The sequence below is a fragment of the Pseudophryne corroboree genome, chromosome 3, assembly GCF_028390025.1.
Source record: "Pseudophryne corroboree isolate aPseCor3 chromosome 3, aPseCor3.hap2, whole genome shotgun sequence".
In the NCBI taxonomy this organism is placed as follows: domain Eukaryota; kingdom Metazoa; phylum Chordata; class Amphibia; order Anura; family Myobatrachidae; genus Pseudophryne; species Pseudophryne corroboree.
The window spans coordinates 576694944-576717887 of NC_086446.1; the positions used below are offsets into that span (position 1 = coordinate 576694944).

The window sequence follows — 22944 nt, forward strand, 5'->3', positions numbered from 1 at the left end:
TCCTTGTGTGACTGCTCCCCAGCCTCTCGGGCTGGCCTCCGTGGTCACCAGCATCCAATCCTGAATGCCGAATCTGCGGCCCTCTAGAAGATGAGCACTCTGTAACCACCACAGGAGAGACACCCTTGTCCTTGGATATAGGGTTATCCGCTGATGCATCTGAAGATGCGATCCGGACCATTTGTCCAGCAGATCCCACTGAAAAATTCTTGCGTGAAATCTGCCGAATGGAATTGCTTCGTAGGAAGTCACCATTTTTACCAGGACCCTTGTGCAATGATGCACTGATTTTAAGAGGTTCCTGACTAGCTCGGATAACTCCCTGGCTTTCTCTTCCGGGAGAAACACCTTTTTCTGGACTGTGTCCAGAATCATCCCTAGGCACAGCAGACTTGTCGTCGGTATCAGCTGCGATTTTGGAATATTTAGAAAACCACCCGTGCTGTTGTAGCAGTATCCGAGATAGTGCTACTCCGACCTCCAACTGTTCCCTGGACTTTGCCCTTATCAGGGGATCGTCCAAGTAAGGGATAATTAAGACGCCTTTTCTTCGAAGAAGAATCATCATTTCGGCCATTACCTTGGTAAAGACCCGGGGTGCCGTGGACAATCCAAACGGCAGCGTCTGAAACTGATAGTGACAGTTCTGTACCACGAACCTGAGGTACCCTTAGTGAGAAGGGCAAATTTGGGACATGGAGGTAAGCATCCCTGATGTCTCGGGACACTATATAGTCCCCTTCTTCCTGGTTCGTTATCACTGCTCTGAGTGACTCCATCTTGATTTGAACCTTTGTAAGTGTTCAAATTTTTTTAGATTTAGAATAGGTCTCACCTAGCCTTCTGGCTTCAGTACCACAATATAGTGTGGAATAATACCCCTTTTCTTGTTGTAGGAGGGGTAATTTGATTATCACCTGCTGGGAATACAGCTTGTGAATTGTTTCCCATACTGCCTCCTTGTCGGAGGGAGACCTTGGTAAACCAGACTTCAGGAGCCTGCGAAGGGGAAACGTCTCGACATTCCAATCTGTACCCCTGGGATACTACTTGTAGGATCCAGGGGTCCTGTACGGTCCCAGCGTCATGCTGAGAGCTTGGCAGAAGCGGTGAAACGCTTCTGTTCCTGGGAATGGGCTGCCTGCTGCAGTCTTCTTCCCTTTCCTCTATCCCTGGGCAGATATGACTCTTATAGGGACGAAAGGACTGAGGCTGAAAAGACGGTGTCTTTTTCTGCAGATGTGTGACTTAGGGTAAAAACGGTGGATTTTCCAGCAGTTGCCGTGGCCACCAGGTCCGATGGACCGACCCCAAATAACTCCTCTTCCTTTATACGGCAATACACCTTTGTGCCGTTTGGAATCTGCATCACCTGACCACTGTCGTGTCCATAAACATCTTCTGGCAGATATGGACATCGCACTTACTCTTGATGCCAGAGTGCAAATATCCCTCTGTGCATCTCGCATATATAGAAAATGCATCCTTTAAATGCTCTATAGTCAATAAAATACTGTCCCTGTCAAGGGTATCAATATTTTTAGTCAGGGAATCCGACCAAGCCACCCCAGCTCTGCACATCCAGGCTGAGGCGATCGCTGGTCGCAGTATAACACCAGTATGTGTGTATATACTTTTTATGATATTTTCCAGCCTCCTGTCAGCTGGCTCCTTGAGGACGGCCCTATCTATAGACGGTACCGCCACTTGTTTTGATAAGCGTGTGAGCGCCTTATCCACCCTAAGGGGTGTTTCCCAACGCGCCCTAACTTCTGGCGGGAAAGGGTATACCGCCCATAATTTTCTATCGGGGGGAACCCACGCATCATCACACACTTCATTTAATTTATCTGATTCAGGAAAAACTACGGTAGTTTTTTCACATCCCACATAATACCCTCTTTTGTGGTACTTGTAGTATCAGAAATATGTAACACCTCCTTCATTGCCCTTAACGTGTGGCCCTAATAAGGAATACGTTTGTTTATTCACCGTCGACACTGGATTCAGTGTCCATGTCTGTGTCTGTGTCGACCGACTAAAGTAAACGGGCGTTTTAAAACCCCTGACGGTGTTTTTGAGACGTCTGGACCGGTACTAATTGTTTGTCGGCCGTCTCATGTCGTCAACCGACCTTGCAGCGTGTTGGCATTATCACGTAATTCCTTAAATAAGCCATCCATTCCGGTGTCGACTCCCTAGAGAGTGACATCACCATTACAGGCAATTGCTCCGCCTCCTCACCAACATCATCCTCATACATGTCGACACACACGTACCGACACACAGCACACACACAGGGAATGCTCTGATAGAGGACAGGCCCCACTAGCCCTTTGGAGAGACAGAGGGAGAGTTTGCCAGCACACACCAAAAACGCTATAATTATATAGGGACAACCTTATATAAGTGTTTTCCCTTATAGCATCTTTTATATATTTCTAACGCCAAATTAGTGCCCCCCCTCTCTGTTTTAACCCTGTTTCTGTAGTGCAGTGCAGGGGAGAGCCTGGGAGCCTTCCCTCCAGCCTTTCTGTGAGGGAAAATGGCGCTGTGTGCTGAGGAGATAAGCCCCGCCCCTTTTTCGGCGGGCTCGTCTCCCGCTCTTTAATGGATTCTGGCAGGGGTTAAATATCTCCATATAGCCCCCGGAGGCTATATGTGAGGTATTTTTAGCCAAAAAAGGTTTTCATTTGCCTCCCATGGCGCCCCCCTCCCAGCGCCCTGCACCCTCAGTGACTGCCGTGTGAAGTGTGCTGAGAGGAAATGGCGCACAGCTGCAGTGCTGTGCGCTACCTTAAGAAGACTGAGGAGTCTTCTGCCGCCGATTCTGGACCTCTTCTCGTTTCAGCATCTGCAAGGGGGCCGGCGGCGAGGCTCCGGTGACCATCCAGGCTGTACCTGTGATCGTCCCTCTGGAGCTAATGTCCAGTAGCCAAAGAAGCCAATCCATCCTGCACGCAGGTGAGTTCACTTCTTCTCCCCTAAGTCCCTCGTTGCAGTGATCCTGTTGCCAGCAGGACTCACTGTAAAATAAAAAACCTAAACTAAACTTTTCTAAGCAGCTCTTTAGGAGAGCCACCTAGATTGCACCCTTCTCGGCCGGGCACAAAAATCTAACTGAGGCTTGGAGGAGGGTCATAGGGGGAGGAGCCAGTGCACACCACCTGATCCTAAAGCTTTACTTTTTGTGCCCTGTCTCCTGCGGAGCCGCTATTCCCCATGGTCCTTTCAGGAACCCCAGCATCCACTAGGACGATAGAGAAATAACTATTACCGTTCCCCTATCATGGTGCCCCCCCTTTCATTTTCTTCTGGATCCGCCCCTGGATACCGCTGATGCGAGATGGCAATACGTATGTGTAAGTAAGCATCCTATATGACCAGGGATACCATACAATCCCTGGACTCCTAAGCCAGAACAATAGAGCGAAGAGTTTCCATACGAAATTTGGATACCTTCACAAATTTGTTCAAAGACTTGAGGTTGAGAATGGCCTGAGAAGATCCATTCGGCTTTGGGACTAGGAGCAGCGTTGAATAGTACCCCCTGCCCCTCTGAGACAGAGGCACCGGCACTGTCACTCCTGTGTCCAGGAGAGATTGTACCACCAAATGTAGAGTTTTTGCTTTTAACGGATCCGAAGAGATAACTGTCGAGTAAAGCTGGTGAGGGGGACATGTCTTGAAAGAGATGGCAAATCCGCGAGTGACTACTTCCCTCACCCAGGCGTCTTAAGTGGTCTGTAACCAGAATTGGGTGAACCGCAGAAGTCGGCCTCCCACCCTGGGGTCCCCAATGGGGAGGCACGCCCCGTCACGCAGCAGGCTTGTCTGGTTTGAAAGCAGGCTGACGGGCAGCCCAAGAACGTTTCGGGTACGCCTGACCCTTTGCTTTACTTGGAGGTCGAAAGGAACGAAAGGAGGTACTTTTAGCCTTCGGAGCCAAAGGATTAGTACTTGGTATACATGCAGTCTTAGCAGCAACAATCTTGTTCAAATCTTCCCCGAATAGTATGTCTACCTTAAAAGGGATCATCTCCAAGGTCTTTTTAGAGTCCAGGTCCACCGACCAGGACCGCAACCACAGAATCAGACGAGCCAGAATAGATGTAGTAGACGCTTTGGCCGCTAGAACACCAGCATCAGAGGCCGTCTCCTGAATGTAATGAGAAGCTGTGGTAATATATGAAAAAAACTGTCTGGCATTATCAGAAAAATCATTATCAGAGACGTGACGGTAGTGACAGGCAGAGTAGAAGACACCACAAGATGCGCTACATGTGAGTCCACCAGTGGTAGTGTTTACCAATTCTTACTTAACTCTGCAGAGAGGGGATAACGAGCTAGCATCTTTTTAGACAGGGAGAATTTCTTTCTTGGAGACTCCCAGGATTCCTGACGAATGTCAACTAAATGGTCAGAATGTGGCAAAACTAATTTAGTAACCTTCTGACGTTTGAACTTATCAGGTTTCTTAGACGTATCTGGAGGTTCTGTTTCATCATCAATCTGAAGAATCAGTCTGATGGCCTCCAATAGGTCAGGAACATCAACCTGCGTTGTAGATTCCTCATCAGAAGCATCTGCATCAGTGTCTGATGTGTCACTATATACACCATCTTCATCGGATGAAGTATCCGAAACATGAGTGGACTGTGAAGAAGAAATGGCCCGCTTAGATGACCCTTTGGTCCTAGGAGGGCGAGGGTTAGGTTTTTCTTTAACCAAAGACTGATTTAACTGCTGTAACTGAGTTTACAGAGTATCCGCCCATGGTGGATTAACTACAGGGACAATATGCGGCTGTAATGGCACAGGAGGTCCCACAGGGGGCATAAGTCTCGTTACAAGCGTAGTCAGTAAATTAGAAAAAGCAGCCCAAGGTGGGTCTTGGTGTGCCACCGGTGCTACAGACTGACTGAGGGGTACAGAACCCCCGATACCTGGACCCTCAGCTGGAATATTTTCCTCAATAAATCTGCGGCGCCAGCACTGCATGATGCAGGATCAGCCACGAATCTCCCGCCCTGTGTAACAGACATTATATGGAAACGTAGCCTTAGGGCGTAACAGTACAATATAGCCAGGCAGAGTACCTGACAAAAAAAGCCTGTGGAGTGTGACTGCAAATGCAGAACACAAACAGAGGATTTAAGCAGTATACGGTGACTGAAATACACATAGAAAAATACAACAGCATATCCTGTGAAACACTATATATATATATATATATATATATATATATATTTATATATACACACACACACATATCTCTCTATATATATATATATATATATATATAGAGATATATATATATATAGAGATATGTATATCTATAAGACTGCACTGGACTAGTAATACTACATAAAACTATGTATGTATACAGATATAACAATGCACAGTAAATACTGGATGATGGTGGAATGGTTAGCATTACTGCCTCACGGCACTGAGGTCATGGGTTCAATTCCCACTATGGCCCTAACTGTGCGGAGTTTGTATATTCTCCCTGTACTTGCGTGGGTTTCCTCCAGGTACCCCGGTTTCCTCCCACAATCCAAAAATATACTGGTAGGTTAATTGGCTCCCAGCAAAATTAACCCTAGCTTGAATGTGTCTGTGTGTACATGTGATAGGGAATATAGATTGCAAGCTATACTGGGGCAGAGACTGATGTGAATGGCCAAATATTCTCTGTAAAGCGCTGCGGAATATGTGTGCGCTATTTAAATAACTGGTAATACATAATAATATCACAGAATACTTGTACTAAATATTCCTGTAGTTATGCACTTGTTCTTAACACTGTCTAAACGACATGTAGAATACTTAAGTGTCCTGTAAATGCACAGCGCTGATGAGGCAGGCGGCTTTACAGAGGAGACAGTGCCCAGCAGTCCCAGAATCAGCGCAGCTCTGTGTAATGGCGCCCAAATGCTGACAGGGAGTGAGGGAGAGAGAGAGATTCAGCTCCAGGGCGGGAACATCTGCTGTAGATGGAGCCAGGGGTAGGGGCTACAGGTCAGTGCCTTAACCCCTCTGCTGAACTTCACCACCGGGTACTATGGAGCCTGTAATAAATGGATTTTAGTAAATCAGACTTGTGCTCCCTGCCCTGGTGGATATAGTGGGGTCCCTGCACGGCCACAGTGTCCACGCCAGCGGTGCGGTCCGTCTCCGGAGATCGCGTCCCGGATCGCGATTTAAGCGGGTCCCTCCTGGGGGACCCTCTTACCTCCTCCCTATCGTGCGGCCACGCGATCCTGGAGAGCAGCGGTGGTGTGTGTGCCTAAGAAGACCGGAGCACCTATGCTGTAAGTAGCCGGCAACCAGGGTGCGGGAGTATACAGCGCCACTGGGGAAGGTGAGGGAGCCGCAGCACAGTATGTCAGTATGACATATAGCATCAGGTGCCTATGCTGCGGCCCTTGAAGTCTTCTTTCTTCTTAGAAAAGCTCCCTGTTAGCTGCCTGCACTGCAGGCACCAACTTACAAACTGAGCTCCAATGCCTGGAGGCGGGGATATAGAGGAGGCGGTGCAGTGCATCCTGTGAACAGTCAAAGCTTTAGCCTGTTGGCGCCTCGGATCAAGATACAACTCTACACCCCAATGTTATTCCCTGTCGAATTCCAGTGTACCCCGCTGCAGAAAATTATATATATATATATATTTTTAAATAAATGATCTGGCTATGTTCCAAGCTGACATATCAATAGAGCAGCTGATGGACTACATTCAATTAATTAGAACATCAGTGTTGCGCATTAGACATCACACATTTGTCAACCAGCAGCTCCCACTCGGCACCCCTAACACATTAGCCATGGTTTGTTGGCCCTGATCAAAACAAATTCAGCAGAGCAGTGAAACTTACCAATATTGGGATGCTTTAGAAGCCGGCAAATCCGAGCCTCACGCTCCAACTTCTGGTGGTCTGTAAAAGAGGAAGGGGAAACGGGCTTGGTGAGCTGTTCATATTAAATTATATTCCAATATATTTTGGAGCTGTTAGGTAGCACAAATACCTTAACATTTGTAGATTTATAGTAAAAAAATGGTTTACATAAACTTCTAACTGAAAAAGATATCCAAAGATATAGCATTTAAAATAATTATATTTTAGGAAGAACACTAACTATAGTCGTTAACTAGTCTTAAAACATCACTTCAGCTGGGACATTATAGTAAGCTTTAGCTAAATACAGAATAGGGTAAAAATTATAATACAGGTTGAACTTGAGCAATTTGCCTTTTTTCAACCTCATTAACTATGTTACTATAGTGAGGGGAAAAAAAAGGTAAAATCAATTATTTGAATATCTGCAAATGAATACAGAACATACTTCACAGTTACAGAATTTTTTGTGCAAGGCTAAAGAACATTTTAAATCGTAAAGGAATATGTAACATTTTTCCAATAATTAATATGATTAGTGTATTACCATTGAAAAATCAATAAAACAAAGTTACAAATTAATTATGCTAGGAGCGAAAATATTTTCAATAGAAGTCATTTAATGCAGGGAAGGTTCTGGTATGGGATATTAGCAGTTATTAATCTGGCAGCACTACACTGGTTTTAGTGGTTTACGGAAAATCATTGCTCTTTACAATGATTTTACATCATATGAAGCTCCTATGAAGTCAGGTTGGTATGTCCCTGCAACCAGCCTGTAATGCATAGATAGATGTTACTGCACTATTATTATCATCATCATCATCATCATCCTTGGGTATGGGTCGTTGGGTCGACATAACTGAGGTAGACAGTCATTAGGTCAACCACTATTGGTCGACATGCATTAGGCCGACATGGTCACTGGGTCGACATATATTAGGTCGACAGGGCAAAAGGTCGACATGATGTTTTTTAAACTTTTTTTGGTGTTGTTTTCTTCGTAAAGTGACAGGGAACGACAATTAGTGCACTGTGTCCCCACAAAAGGCTCGCTTCGCTCGCCATGCTTCGGGCAAGGTGCCTTGCTGTGCTCCGCACAGGTTACCGTTCCCAATTGTAGTCCACGTGGATCGTAAAGTATTAAAAAGTAAAAAAAATGGGATTTTTTTTAAAAAAACCTCATGTCGACATTTTGAACTGTCGAACTAGTACATGTCGACCTAGTGACCCTGTCGAATTAATGCAATTCAACCAATAGTGGTCGACCTAATGACTGTCACCCTAATGTCCGTATCCCATTATCCTTTATTTATATGGCGCCACAAGGGATCCGCAGTTACAGAGTACATAAAAAATAAGCAAAACAAAAAGAAAAAAAAAAGTGACTTACAGTTCAAGAGAATACAGGACAAGTACAGAGTATACAAACATATGTGCTTCAGCAGACAACACTGAAAATAAGATTTTACTTACCGATAAATCTATTTCTCGTAGTCCGTAGTGGATGCTGGGACTCCGTCAGGACCATGGGGATTAGCGGCTCCGCAGGAGACAGGGCACAAAAATAAAGCTTTAGGATCAGGTGGTGTGCACTGGCTCCTCCCCCTATGACCCTCCTCCAAGCCTCAGTTAGGATACTGTGCCCGGACGAGCGTACACAATAAGGAAGGATTTTGAATCCCGGGTAAGACTCATACCAGCCACACCAATCACACTGTACAACCTGTGATCTGAACCCAGTTAACAGTATGACAAAACGTAGGAGCCTCTGAACAGACGGCTCACAACAATAACAACCCGATTTTTTTTTGTAACAATAACTATGTACAAGTATTGCAGACAATCCGCACTTGGGATGGGCGCCCAGCATCCACTACGGACTACGAGAAATAGATTTATCGGTAAGTAAAATCTTATTTTCTCTAACGTCCTAGTGGATGCTGGGACTCCGTCAGGACCATGGGGATTATACCAAAGCTCCCAAACGGGCGGGAGAGTGCGGATGACTCTGCAGCACCGAATGAGAGAACTCCAGGTCCTCTTTAGCCAGGGTATCAAATTTGTAGAATTTTACAAACGTGTTCTCCCCCGACCACGTAGCTGCTCGGCAGAGTTGTAATGCCGAGACCCCTCGGGCAGCCGCCCAGGATGAGCCCACCTTCCTTGTGGAATGGGCCTTGACAGATTTAGGCTGTGGCAGGCCTGCCACAGAATGTGCAAGTTGAATTGTGCTACAAATCCAACGAGCAATCGTCTGCTTAGAAGCAGGAGCACCCAGCTTGTTGGGTGCATACAGTATAAACAACGAATCAGATTTTCTGACTCCGGCCGTCCTTGAAATATATATTTTCAATGCCCTGACAACGTCCAGCAACTTGGAATCCTCCAAATCGCTAGTAGCCCCAGGCACCACAATAGGTTGGTTCAGGTGAAACGCTGACACCACCTTAGGCAGAAACTGAGGACGCGTCCGCAGTTCTGCCCTGTCCGAATGGAAAATCAGATATGGGCTTTTATACGATAAAGCCGCCAATTCTGATACTCTCCTGGCTGAAACCAGGGCCAGTAGCATGGTTACTTTCCATGTAAGATATTTCAAATCCACCGATTTGAGTGGCTCAAACCAATGGGATTTGAGAAAATCCAAAACTACATTAAGGTCCCACGGAGCCACTGGGGGCACAACCGGGGGCTGTATATGTAGTACTCCTTTTACAAAAGTCTGGACTTCAGGAACTGAAGCCAATTTTTTCTGGAAGAAAATCGACAGGACCGAAATTTGAACCTTAATGGACCCCAATTTGAGTCCCATAGACAATCCTGTTTGCAGGAAATGTAGGAATCGACCCAGTTGAAATTCCTCCGTGGTGGCCTTCCTGGCCTCACACCACGCAACATATTTTCTCCAAATGCGGTGATAATGTTGTGCAGTCACCTCCTTCCTGGCTTTTACCAGCGTAGGGATGACCTCTTCCGGAATGCCTTTTTCCCTTAGAATTCGGCGTTCAACCGCCATGCCGTTAAAAACAGCCGCGGTAAGTCTTGGAATAGACCCGGTCCCTGCTGAAGCAGGTCCCGTCTTAGGGGTAGAGGCCACGGATCTTCCGTGAGCATCTCCTGAAGTTCCGGGTACCAAGTTCTTCTTGGCCAATCCGGAGCCACAAGTATCGTTCTTACTCCCTTTTGCCGTATAATTCTCAGTACTTTTGGTATGAGAGGCAGAGGAGGAAACACCTACACTGACTGGTACACCCATGGTGTTACCAGAGCGTCCACAGCTATTGCCTGAGGGTCTCTTGACCTGGCGCAATACCTGTCCAGTTTTTTCTGCTGAGGAAGTCTGCTTCCCAGTTGTCCATTCCCGGAATGAACACTGCTGACAGTGCTATCACATGATTTTCCGCCCAGCGAAAAATCCTTGCAGTTTCTGCCATTGGCCTCCTGCTTCTTGTGCCGCCCTGTCTGCTTACGTGGGCGACTGCCGTGATGTTGTCCCACTGGACCAATACCGGCTGACCTTGAAGCAGAGGTCTTGCTAAACTTAGAGCATTGTAAATTGCCCTTAGCTCCAGTTTTATGTGGAGAAAAGTCTCCAGACTTGATCACACTCCCTAGAAATTTTTTCCCTGTGTGACTGCTCCCCAGCCTCTCAGGCTGGCCTCCGTGGTCACCAGCATCCAATCCTGAATGCCGAATCTGCGGCCCTCTAGAAGATGAGCACTCTGTAACCACCACAGGAGAGATACCCTTGTTCTTGGAGATAGGGTTATCCGCTGATGCATCTGAAGATGCAATCCGGACCATTTGTCCAGCAGATCCCACTGAAAAGTTCTTGCGTGGAATCTGCTGAATGGAATCGCTTCATAATAAGCCACCATTTTTCCCAGGACTCTTGTGCAATGAGGCACTGACACTTTTCCTGGTTTTAGGAGGTTCCTGACTAGCTCGGATAACTCCCTGGCTTTCTCCTTCGGGAGAAACACCTTTTTCTGGACTGTGTCCAGAATCATCCCTAGGAACAGCAGACGTGTCGTCGGCAAAGGCTGTGATTTTGGAATATTTAGAATCCACCCGTGCTGTCGTAGAACTACTTGAGATAGTGCTACTTCGACTTCCAACTGTTCTCTGGACCTTGCCCTTATCAGGAGATCGTCCAAGTAAGGGATATTTAAGACGCCTTTTCTTTGAAGAATCATCATTTCGGCCATTACTTTGGTAAAGACCCGGGGTGCCGTGGACAATCCAAACGGCAGCGTCTGAAACTGATAGTGACAGTTCCGTACCACGAACCTGAGGTACCCTTGGTGAGAAAGGCAATTTTGGACATGGATGTAAGCATCCCTGATGTCCAGGGACACCATATAGTCCCCTTCTTCCTAGTTCCCTATCACTGCTCTGAGTGACTCCATCTTGATTTGAACCTTTGTATGTAAGTGTTCAAAGATTTCAGATTTAGAATAGGTCTCACCGAGCCGTCTGGCTTCAGTACCACAATATAGTGTGGAATAATACCCCTTTCCTTGTTGTAGGAGGGGTACTTTGATTATCACCTGCTGGGAATACAGCTTGTGAATTGTTTCCAATACTGCCTTCCTGTCGGAGGAAGATGTTGGTAAAGCAGACATCAGGAGCCTGCAAGGGGGAGACGGGCCCCCACCGTGCCTGAGTTCGCTTGTACGGCCCCAGCGTCATGCTGAGGGCTTGGCAGAAGCGGTGAAGGGCTTCTGTTCCTGGGAATGGGCTGCCTGCTGCAGTCTTCTTCCCTTTCCTCTATCCCTGGGCAGATAAGACTGGCCTTTTGCCCGCTTGCCCTTATGGGGACGAAAGGACTGAGGCTGAAAAGACAGTGTCTTTTTCTGCTGAGATGTAACTTGGGGTAAAAAAGGTGGATTTTCCAGCTGTTGCCGTGGCCACCAGGTCCGATGGACCGACCCCAAATAACTCCTCTCCTTTATACGGCAATACTTCCATGTGCCGTTTGGAATCTGCATCACCTGACCACTGTCGTGTCCATAAACATCTTCTGGCAGATATGGACATCGCACTTACTCTTGATGCCAGAGTGCAAATATCCCTCTGTGCATCTCGCATATATAGAAATGCATCCTATAAATGCTCTATAGTAAATAAAATACTGTCCCTGTCAAGGGTATCAATATTTTCAGTCAGGGAATCCGACCAAGCCACCCCAGCGCTGCACATCCAGGCTGAGGCGATTGCTGGTCGCAGTATAACACCAGTATGTGTGTATATACTTTTTAGGATATTTTCCAGCCTCCTATCAGCTGGCTCCTTGAGGGCGGCCCTATCTGGAGACGGTACCGCCACTTGTTTTGATAAGCGTGTGAGCGCCTTATCCACCCTGAGGGGTGTTTCCCAACGCGCCCTAACTTCTGGCAGGAAAGGGTATACCGCCAATAATTTTCTATCGGGGGAAACCCACGCATCATCACACACTTCGTTTAATTTATCTGATTCAGGAAAAACTATAGGTAGTTTTTTCACACCCCACATAATACCCTTTTTTGTGGTACTTGTAGTATCAGAAATATGTAACACCTCCTTCATTGCCCTTAACAATTAACGTGTGGCCCTAAAGGAAAATACGTTTGTTTCTTCACCGTCGACACTGGAGTCAGTGTCCATGTCTGTGTCTGTGTCGACCGACTGAGGTAAAATGGGCGTTTTAATGCCCCTGACGGTGTTTGAGACGCCTGGACAGGTACTATTTTGTTTGCCGGCCGTCTCATGTCGTCAACCGACCTTGCAGCGTGTTGACATTATCACGTAATTCCTTAAATAAGCCATCCATTCCGGTGTCGACTCCCTAGAGAGTGACATCACCATTACAGGCAATTGCTCCGCCTCCTCACCAACATCGTCCTCATACATGTCGACACACACGTACCGACACACAGCACACACACAGGGAATGCTCTGATAGAGGACAGGACCCCACTAGCCCTTTGGGGAGACAGAGGGAGAGTTTGCCAGCACACACCAAAACGCTATAATTATACAGGGACAACCTTCATATAAGTGTTTTTCCCTTATAGCATCTTAATATATATAATCATATCGCCAAATAAGTGCCCCCCCTCTCTGTTTTAACCCTGTTTCTGTAGTGCAGTGCAGGGGAGAGCCTGGGAGCCTTCCCACCAGCATTTCTGTGAGGGAAAATGGCGCTGTGTGCTGAGGAGAATAGGCCCCGCCCCCTTTTCGGCGGGCTTCTTCTCCCGTTTTTCTGAGACCTGGCAGGGGTTAAATACATCCATATAGCCCCAGGGACTATATGTGATGTATTTTTTAGCCAGAATAAGGTATTATCATTGCTGCCCAGGGCGCCCCCCCCAGCGCCCTGCACCCTCCGTGACCGCTGGTGTGAAGTGTGTGACAACAATGGCGCACAGCTGCAGTGCTGTGCGCTACCTCATGAAGACTGAAAAGTCTTCTGCCGCCGGTTTCTGGACCTCTTCACTTTTCGGCATCTGCAAGGGGGTCGGCGGCGCGGCTCCGGGACTGGACTCCATGGCTGGGCCTGTGTTCGATCCCTCTGGAGCTAATGGTGTCCAGTAGCCTAAGAAGCCAATCCATCCTGCACGCAGGTGAGTTCACTTCTCTCCCCTAAGTCCCTCGTAGCAGTGAGCCTGTTGCCAGCAGGTCTCACTGAAAATAAAAAACCTAATAACTTTTTCTAAGCAGCTCTTTAGGAGAGCCACCTAGATTGCACCCTTCTCGGACGGGCACAAAAACCTAACTGAGGCTTGGAGGAGGGTCATAGGGGGAGGAGCCAGTGCACACCACCTGATCCTAAAGCTTTATTTTTGTGCCCTGTCTCCTGTGGAGCCGCTAATCCCCATGGTCCTGACGGAGTCCCAGCATCCACTAGGACGACAGAGAAATAAGTATTAGGGTGGCAGACAACCGAGGGATTTGGTGCCGTCAAAAGGAGCATGAAGTAGAAGATGGTTTAAGTAAGAGAAGGAAAGGCACATGAGGGTAGAGGGTCCTGCTTGTGAAAGCTTACATTCTAAAGGGGAGGGGCAGAAAGATACGGGTGACACTGATGGGGTAGACAGTGAGCGTGGAACAAAGGATGATTAGGATGAGAGTTGCCTGGGTTTGTTGAAGCAGTGGGTCTTGAGAGCCAGTTTAAAGGTTTTGTAGAGAGGTGAAGAGGCTGATACGGAGAGGAAGAGATGGGTTATATTTACTAAAAGTCAATTTTGATCGATGCTGATCGATATTTATTTTTTATTCATTTTTTTGTTGAGGTTGAATCGACTTTTGATACAGAGAGGTAGAGAATTTCAGAGACAGGTATATTTACTAAACTCCATTTTTTGGTTGATGTTGATTATTAATATTATTTTTTTGTCTATTTTGATGAATTTTTGATCGATTTTATGTTTCGGGGTCTAAGTCATACATTTAGTAACAGATGATTTTTGCCGTCCTTTTAAAAAAAATATGTAAAATAACATCTGTTACTAAACGTGGGATTTAGGGATATGTTTACTAAAAATGTATCGATTTTGTTGATGTTTGTTGTAATTCAGGGTCTAAATTCCATATTTACTAACGGATGATTTTGACATTTTCTTTTAAACAATGTCAAAAATCATCTGTTAGTAAATATGTGATTTAGACCATTAAACACAAAATTGATCAAAAATCGAACAGAAATCAACCAAACATCGACATTTATCAAATATGCCCCCATAGTGAGCACTATAACGATTAATGATGTTCTAACTCTCAACACACTACAACTGAAATCGCAGGAGGCAAATGTATTAAATGTTAATATTGTGTTTTCTGTGTGTTCACGGAGATGATATTAACCCTGGAAATCATTAAGGAGATTGTGTTTTCATATAAGACACTGGGTAGCAGGCTGAGTACTTTAATACATGTTGTTGCATTTAGCAGTACAATAGCAGTATCCTGGGTAGGAAAGCATGTAATTATTATATCCATGCAGTTGACATCTAATGCTATCAACTACACAAGTGTGTTCACATGGTTAAAACGGTTCCTGGAGCAGGGCTGCTGACTAATATTGCCAAGGGAGTAGTAAGAAGAGGGCGGTTTTATAAAAAAATAAATATAATTGGGTTTTCTAGTCCTCTAACTCACGCACTGGCACCACAAAGCACAATCTGTATGCATACTATGTACAGGACTTGTATATAGGATTATGGAGTCCCCAACGACAGCCCAGGAGTTCCGAATGACAAACACGGAACCAGAACAAGTACACATAAGGCTGATGAAGGGGGTGTAGACATGAGACCGAGAGGAGAGAGGTCCCTATTGCTCAGAGCTTACAGTCTGGTAGAATATACTGTGGAAGAGTCTAGGCTTCACAAAGTAATCTTGCATCTCCCGATACATATGTATCTAGAGTTTAAATCCAAAGAATAAAAGAATACCAGGTAAAACACTTGTAACACACACGCAACGTGAACTAAGCAGCAAGAATAGGAAACATATTCCACAGCGACAGACAATCATCATGGGAGATGTCATTGCGCAACAGACAGGTAAAACGTTGAAGGTCACGATACTTAATATTATTTTTGTTTCCTAACTTCAGGACGAGCCAGAACACATGAAAACAGAACTGCAAAAAATACAACAAAGAAGAAAAAAAAGCTGTAATCCCCCAAACTCAAAAATACAAGCAAGAAATAAACACTCAAAAATGAAAATACTAATTTCAAAAGAAAGTATAGGTTTGTTACTGTATGTGTTAAGAGCGTCTAGTTAAGGCAGAAAATTGCTACTAATAACCATTTCAATCCAAGCAGCTATAAGCTACAATTAAGCAAAAGGCAGCTCAAAGGGGACAATGAACCTACTGCTGTTCTAATGGCTCCATGCAGAAGAAAATGCGATTTGCCTGTGAAGTGTAGGATAAATACATTTATACATAACAAAATTCTTCATTAAAGTGTTATAAATAAGATTACTGCTCTGGTAAAGGTTTATAGTAACCAGATGGAGCCACAAGGAACGATGTTGATTGCCTGTCATTAGCTCTGGGGTAAACTGGTTTTCATGCAATTCAATTGGGTAAATGATGTTACTTGTTAACTTGGGTAACTTGTGATGATGCATTAAGAATGGAAATGTCCACCTTCTTTGTGGCCCCCAGCAGCCTTAATAACATCCATGAGACTGAATACTAAAATGTAAAAAAGTGGTAGCAATATTCTGAAGTGTGTAGGATTACTACCCTTTAAAAAAAAAAAAGTGTTTTCCATGAATATATTAGGTCCAAAAATATCTGTGACCTTTAATTTAGAAGATACAGTGATGATAACCCCTGTGGAGGAATATTGTTCAGTTTGGCTGCTCTGAGTAAAAGACACTACTATGCAGTCATGGTATTGTCTGGGAAACCCACTGTAACATCGCACGCAATTGTGTGTTACCTTCTCTGCAGCTGTCAGCTCTCAGTATTAAAACACATGCTGCGGGCAGAGAGTTTATTGTAACAGTCATTAAAGGTTGTGCAGGCATTATTGGAGCAACCTGCCCGTCCCCTGCTAGAAATGCGCTTTGAAAAACATAAAAAAGGTCAGAAAACTGCTACTGCTCATTAACAATAAGGTATTTCCAGGATCACAATAACAAAACAAAAACACATTTTCTTTGGGATCAGTATGAAATACCTACAATCAAAATCCCGACGGTCACAATCCCAACAATAATTGACCGACGGTCACAATCCCGACAAGGTCAAAATACTGACATTTAAAATGTCGACAGATCAAAAAGTCGACAAGTTGTTTATTGTTTTTTTTGTGTATGTCGACATAGGTCAACATGGACACTGTATAAGTGTACCGCGTCTACTTGCTGCGCTCCGCATACTATTATATTCCCCCTCCAGGTCCACTGGGATAGTAAAGTATGAACAAGTCAGTTTCAATTAAAAAAAAACATAAAAAACTCATGTCAACTTTTTGAACTGCCAACATTTTAAATATCGGTATTGTGACCTTGTCGGTATTTTAAATGTGGGTATTTTGACCATGTCAGGATTTTGACTGTCGGTCAATGGTTGTCGGTGTTTTGACCGTCAGATTTTTAATTTTAGGTAAATTGACCACATCCCTTTTCTTTGGCAAATATTACTGTTAGATGGGTTTATCTATAACATATGTATTTTGTTCGTGCGCATACAGCACAAGGCTTCAGCCTGCATACGCAGCAACCAGGTCTGAATTAGGCTCATTATTAGAAAAAATTCTAATTAGAGTTACTACAATTGGCATAAGCTTGAACCAAACCAGTATTGTGCGTTATTGGTTTCCTTTGTTGTTTTTTTGTGCAGGTGGACTTCAATAGAAACCAGTGAGGTACTAGAGCAGAATTTACATACAGATGTAGCCATGCCCATCTTTGCAGTGATGCAACATGCTGCAACATGGCTTGATGCATGGTGTGCCAGGCTGTAACTGGTCGCAGCCTGGCACACCACGCAGCATGCCATGATGCAACATGCCACATCGCAGTAAGATGAGCATGGCTACATCTATACACGTATATGATTTGGTGGTGAATTTTGACCATACAAATGATTAAAATAATCCAAAAATCATATAAATAATACAAAAGTTGATATTTGTAAGTTATAAATATATTTTGTAATATTGCAATCATTTTTATAGTCAAATCTCTGGAGTGTACTGGAGTAGGACAGGTGAGACTCTGCTTCCCTGCCCGCATGTAAACTAATAGCACAAGATCAATTCTTAAGGTGCATACACACTGGGCGTTTTTGCCCAGTGTGTATGCACAGCGACGATGGCCGACATCGCTGGGCGGAAAATCGCTCAGTGCTTCTACCCTCTGCCCAGCGATGTCAGCTGGGAGGTGAACGGCTTTCCATAGCAGGACGCTATGGAAAGCCGTTCACCCCGCCGTTCATGAAGCGGGAGCGCGCATCAGCCCTCATCGCTGGGACATACACACTGGGCGGTTTTGAGCTGAAAGCAGCTCAACACACCAAAAGTGAGCTGCTTTCAGAATCACCCAGTGTGTATGGGACTTAACAGAATGAATAGAGGTAAAAAAGTGACGCAATAAAGGTAAATGATGAGCATCAAAATGTATGCCTCTCACTTACACTTCCTTCTGCAGAAAGCACTGGGCACTGGCTAAGGGATAATGCAGGCATGGTGTCACACAGTACATGTAAATGGAGCCGACTACCCAAGGTCAGAACAGGGAGTGTGACACCATCTGGTTGTCATGGCAACAAAACAGGCTGTCGCATTAGGGTATAACACCACCTCAGCTTGAACCTAAAGGTTCTCCACACTCGTCCAGAGCAGGGCGTGAAACGACATTCACGTGTCAAAGAACGCTGGTGTCATTTCTCAGCCTCATGTCCAGAGATCTCCCTTGTTTGCTGCCATGGCAAATTCCTATAGTAATGGATATGCTGTTTCTCACTTGTTACCAACAATTGTTAGACCTGCTAAATTGTAATAATCAGATATACAATCACACTGGCTTTCAGACAAATATGTAGGTAGGTACGGATAATAACGATGCATAAATTATAGTAGCCTTGGACCTGCTGTAGTCCCAGTCCAGCTTAACTATAAGTATCAGACGAGCCTGCTATTACTGAGGAGAGTTTTATACAGCAATTGAACAAAACTCTACCATTATGCTACATAGCAGTGTTGAGCTACGAGATATTTTACAGAGATCTCACAAGTGACTGTAGGCTCCTTAAGGGTGTAGCACCTTAACTTTGCCAGGAAGTATCATGTCACATTGTGAGTACCATTAAGTGTTTTACACAATCTAAACAAGATAATTAATAGCAGGTCAGACAAGCGGATGAGCCATATAAATTGTCCAATCTGTTGCACAGCCAAGCATCTCTGCGAACATATCACCCATTTACGGTAGTGCAGATATCTCAAGTTTTCACTCACACCTTTATGGTGGCAGTATGCAATGTGACATTCTAGAATGGTACATTGCGTTGATGTCCAAAACTGAATTGACCTTAGAATAACTAGGAAGAGGACCAATAAGGGGTAAATATGATCTACAGTACATGTAGCATAAAGGGTACCACCAGTTAAAAGTCTACTTCAGCCTTCTAAATGCAACTAAAAGATGCTGCATGACATTTATTATTAAAGCATGATTAGTTAATGAGTGAAAACATTTAAATGCATTAGGAGTGTCTAGACAGGGCCGTTTCTTGGGGCAGGCGAGCAGTGCAACCGCACTGGGCGCCCGCCGCGGCACTAACTGTAGCTCCCTGCTCCCCCTCCTATTTCTCCCCGAGTAACCCGCTCGGGGGGCGGAGTTTCACGGAATGACACGGTTGCGTCGTTACGTCACAACGCAACCCCGTCACTCCGCAAACCCCCCCCCCCCCCCCAAGCGGAGTACAGAGGGGGATCCATGTTAGGAAGAGGGAAAGGCCAGCGCGAGGAGCGACTGGTGAGGCGGGCCGAAGAGCGGCAATCGCCTCTGTAAGTATTCTCTCTCTCTCTCAATGTGTAAAATGGGGACACCTGCCGTAATGTGTGAAATGGGGACTCTTGCCTGCCGTAGTGTGGGGATTTAATGTATCAAGGGCATTGCAGTGTGTGGTATAATATGGTGCAGGGGGCATTACTGAGTGGGGCTTAATATGGTAGAATATATTTTTTCCTGTGGTGGTCGTGATCTGTTGGAGCAGGGTCAAAAACTGGATTGTGAGGTAGTCTTTTCAGACGAAGCCATGCCCATTTAAATGAGACCACACCGATTTAGATGAGGCCACGCCCCTTGCCGAGTGCGCACGCAAGTTTTTGTTTTTTTATCTAGGTGTGTGTGGGGGGGGGGGGGGGGGGCGGCACAGTTTTTTATGTCATGGGGGGCGCATTTTTAAATCTCGCACTGGGAGCCAAATTGGCTAGAAACAGCCCTGTGTCTAGGTTTAAATTTATTCAGACTTAAGGTGCATACACACGGAGAGATTTTGACTATGAGAGATTTTGACTAACTTTTCCCTTGAACTGGCAGTAGGAGATTTTGACTAACTTTACCAGAGATTTTGTCTAACTATGCAAGAGATTTTGGCTATGGGAGATTTTGGCTATGGGAGATTTTGACTATCTCATTTAAATAAGGGGATGAGTGTCATATATAGGACGATTTTACAGGGTGGCTGGTATTTAAATAGCTAAAAGTAAAAAAAAAATTTTTGCGTGGGGTCCCCCCTCCTATGAAAAACCAGCCTCGGGCTCTTTGAGCCAGTCCTGGTTGTTAAAATACAGAGAAAAAAATGAGTAGGGTTCCCCTATATTTAGACAACCAGCACCGGGCTCTGCGTCCGGTCCTGGTTTAAAAAATACGGGGGACAAAAGACATAGGGGTCCCCCGTATTTTTCAAACCAGCACCGGGCTCCACTAGCCAGGGAGATAATGCCACAGCCGGGGGACACTTTTATATTGGTCCCTGCGGCCGTGCCATTACCCCCCCAACTAGTCACCCCTGGCCGGGGTACACTGGAGGAGTGAGGACCCCTTAAATCAAGGGGTCCCCCCCTCCAGCCACCCAAGGGCCAGGGGTGAAGCCCGAGGCTGTCCCCCCCATCCGTGGGCGGTGGATGGGAGGCTGATAGCCTTTCAATAGTAATATTGTTCTTTACAGGTGGCCTACAGGTCCCAGCAAGCCTGCCCCAGCATGCTGGCACTTGGAGAACCACAAGTGCCAGCATGCCCGGACATAAAGGGCCCGCTGGCACCTGTAGTCCACCTGTAAATTAAATATTGGGAAAAAAACACGACACATTCTTTAAAAAATCCTTTATTAAACTGGGTCTTCACCTGGGGGCGGCGGCCTTTAAGCTCTTTTGCATGGCCGCCGCCTTCCCAGGGCTTCCGGCGTCTTCACCGGGGGGGGCGCCACCTCCCCAGGGCTTCTGGGGTCTTGCTCCGGCGTCTTCACCTGGTGGGCGGCGGCTGCTAAGCTCTTTTGCATAGCCGCCGCCCATCCAGGACTTCCACGGCATCTTCAGTCTTCAGGAGCTCTTCTCCGCTCCTCCTCCGCCGTCGGACTGAAAGCCGCTGCCTCGCGCTGACTTATATAAGTCAGTGGGAGGGGGCGGGGCGATGACGCGGCGAGCCGTGATTGGCTCGCGGCGGCCATCTTGAATTTAAAAAATGACGCTGAGGCGCCATTTTTGAAACTGGTACCGCTCCGCTGCCAAACTCTGCAAGATAAAGGTAAATTTCCGCCGCCCGCACCGCCGCCGCCGCCCGCACCACCGCCTCAACCCGCCGCCGCCCACACCGCCACCGCAACCCGCCGCCGCCCGCACCGCCGCCACAACCCGCCGCCGCCCACACCGCCACCGCAACCCGCCGCCGCCCGCACCGCCGCCACCACCCGCCGCCGCCCGCACCACCGCCGCCCGCAACATCGCTATCGCTGGGAAAAATCGCTGGCCTCTAGCGATTTTAACTAACTTTCCCAGCGACATAGCCAAAATTGACTTGCCTGCACTGACTATTTTTCCCAGCGATAGCGACCTGGCGGGGACGCGCATCGCTATCGCTGCCTGTGTACACACGGAGCGATCTGCACTAACTTTCTGAGCGATTTTGACTATATAGTCAAAATCGCTCCGTGTGTATGCACCTTTACTATTAACAAACACTTCAGGGCCTGGGATCTGGGAAACCTATTGCCCACCACCACTGCTATGAAGAATCTCTCCTGTTTTATATGCAGAAATAGTAAAAAAAAAATGTATTATCACTTTTCGCAGAGAAAGAAAATCTTTTATTGCCACAAGACAGCAATAAAAGTCGAAAGGTCTCAGGTCCCCAACAATACTGATGGCAGCAATAAGAGCAGTTTTGCACTTGCGGGAGCAGCTAGAACATGTTCAGTGAAAAAAGACTCCAAAATTAGTCATGCTAAACTTGTACCCTAAGGGGTATATTCAATTGAAGTCGAAAGCTGCCGTCTGTCGAAAAGACGGCAGTTTCCGACTTTTTAAGGTCGAATCGTGACTCGACCTATTCATTCAAACCCCAAATTTTTCGACATTTGAGGAATAGCTGCCGATCCATGTGCTTGTGTCGAAAACGGGGCCAAAACCGACAGGATATATACCCCTATGTTCCACTAGTATGTCTTTACTGACTAGGAGTGGGTCCGTTCATACCTCTCCTTCACTGTGCAGTCATGTGCTTTTTTTGCGGAGAGAAAACATGCTTTCATGTGAATTAGAATGTCAAAAAGACTTAGTAAAATGGAAGAATACTGAAGATAAAAGGTTAAGCCAAGCTGTTCTGAGAAAGGTTATATGATACAGCTGTGTTTTATCGGGCACTAACTTTTTGCCCGCAGCTTCGCCCGCGTGGAATCTTTAACGCAATAAGACTATTTTTATTGCGCCCATCTTCAAGTTTAAGTTCACTACCGAACCCCTAAAAGAATTAACGTGAAGATACATAGACCATATGTTAACGGACAGTCTAAGGAACATATCAATTTTCAAAATGTGATCAGCTTAGCGACCCCAAAAACTATGCATTTGACACTACTGTCGGTCATTTTGGACATTTTATTTTTCACCCCTTCTCACCCCCCATGCTGATGGGGGCTGAATTTGGACTTAAACGGCATCAGGAGTGTCACTATTCATCTCCGCGACCCCGAACACTATAGATTTTTACACGTCACCCCCTTCCCACCCCTAGGGGTGGTCTTAGCCCCACAGTATTTTTTTCCAGATTGTAAGTGATATGTGTACCAAGTGTGGTGTAAACTGCTCCAGGCATTCCAGAGTTACGCTGGAACATACAGACACACATACATCCATTTTTATAGATATAGATAATGGATATACTGCGGGCTAACATTATGCAAACAGGTTGGGCAAGTGAATGTGTGTGCACACAGATGACCAGGTCACTAATAAGGAGCTTCCTATTTCTGTATTTAGGTTGCAGTAGGTTAGTTCAGGACATATGTCCCCTTTATGTCTTCCATATTAGATTA

At 45.9% G+C, this 22944-nt stretch overlaps 1 protein-coding gene across 29 annotated transcripts in view; it reads right to left on the minus strand.

Moving 5' to 3' along the window:
* Positions 1-22944, minus strand: part of CAMK2G (calcium/calmodulin dependent protein kinase II gamma) — a 711799-nt gene that overhangs the window by 272569 nt on the left and 416286 nt on the right. For all 29 annotated transcript variants that reach the window (XM_063961352.1, XM_063961379.1, XM_063961360.1 and 26 more), the window contains exon 3: positions 6879-6938. In XM_063961352.1, coding sequence (XP_063817422.1) covers positions 6879-6938 — 60 coding nt within the window. The remainder of the gene's footprint in view (positions 1-6878; positions 6939-22944) is intronic.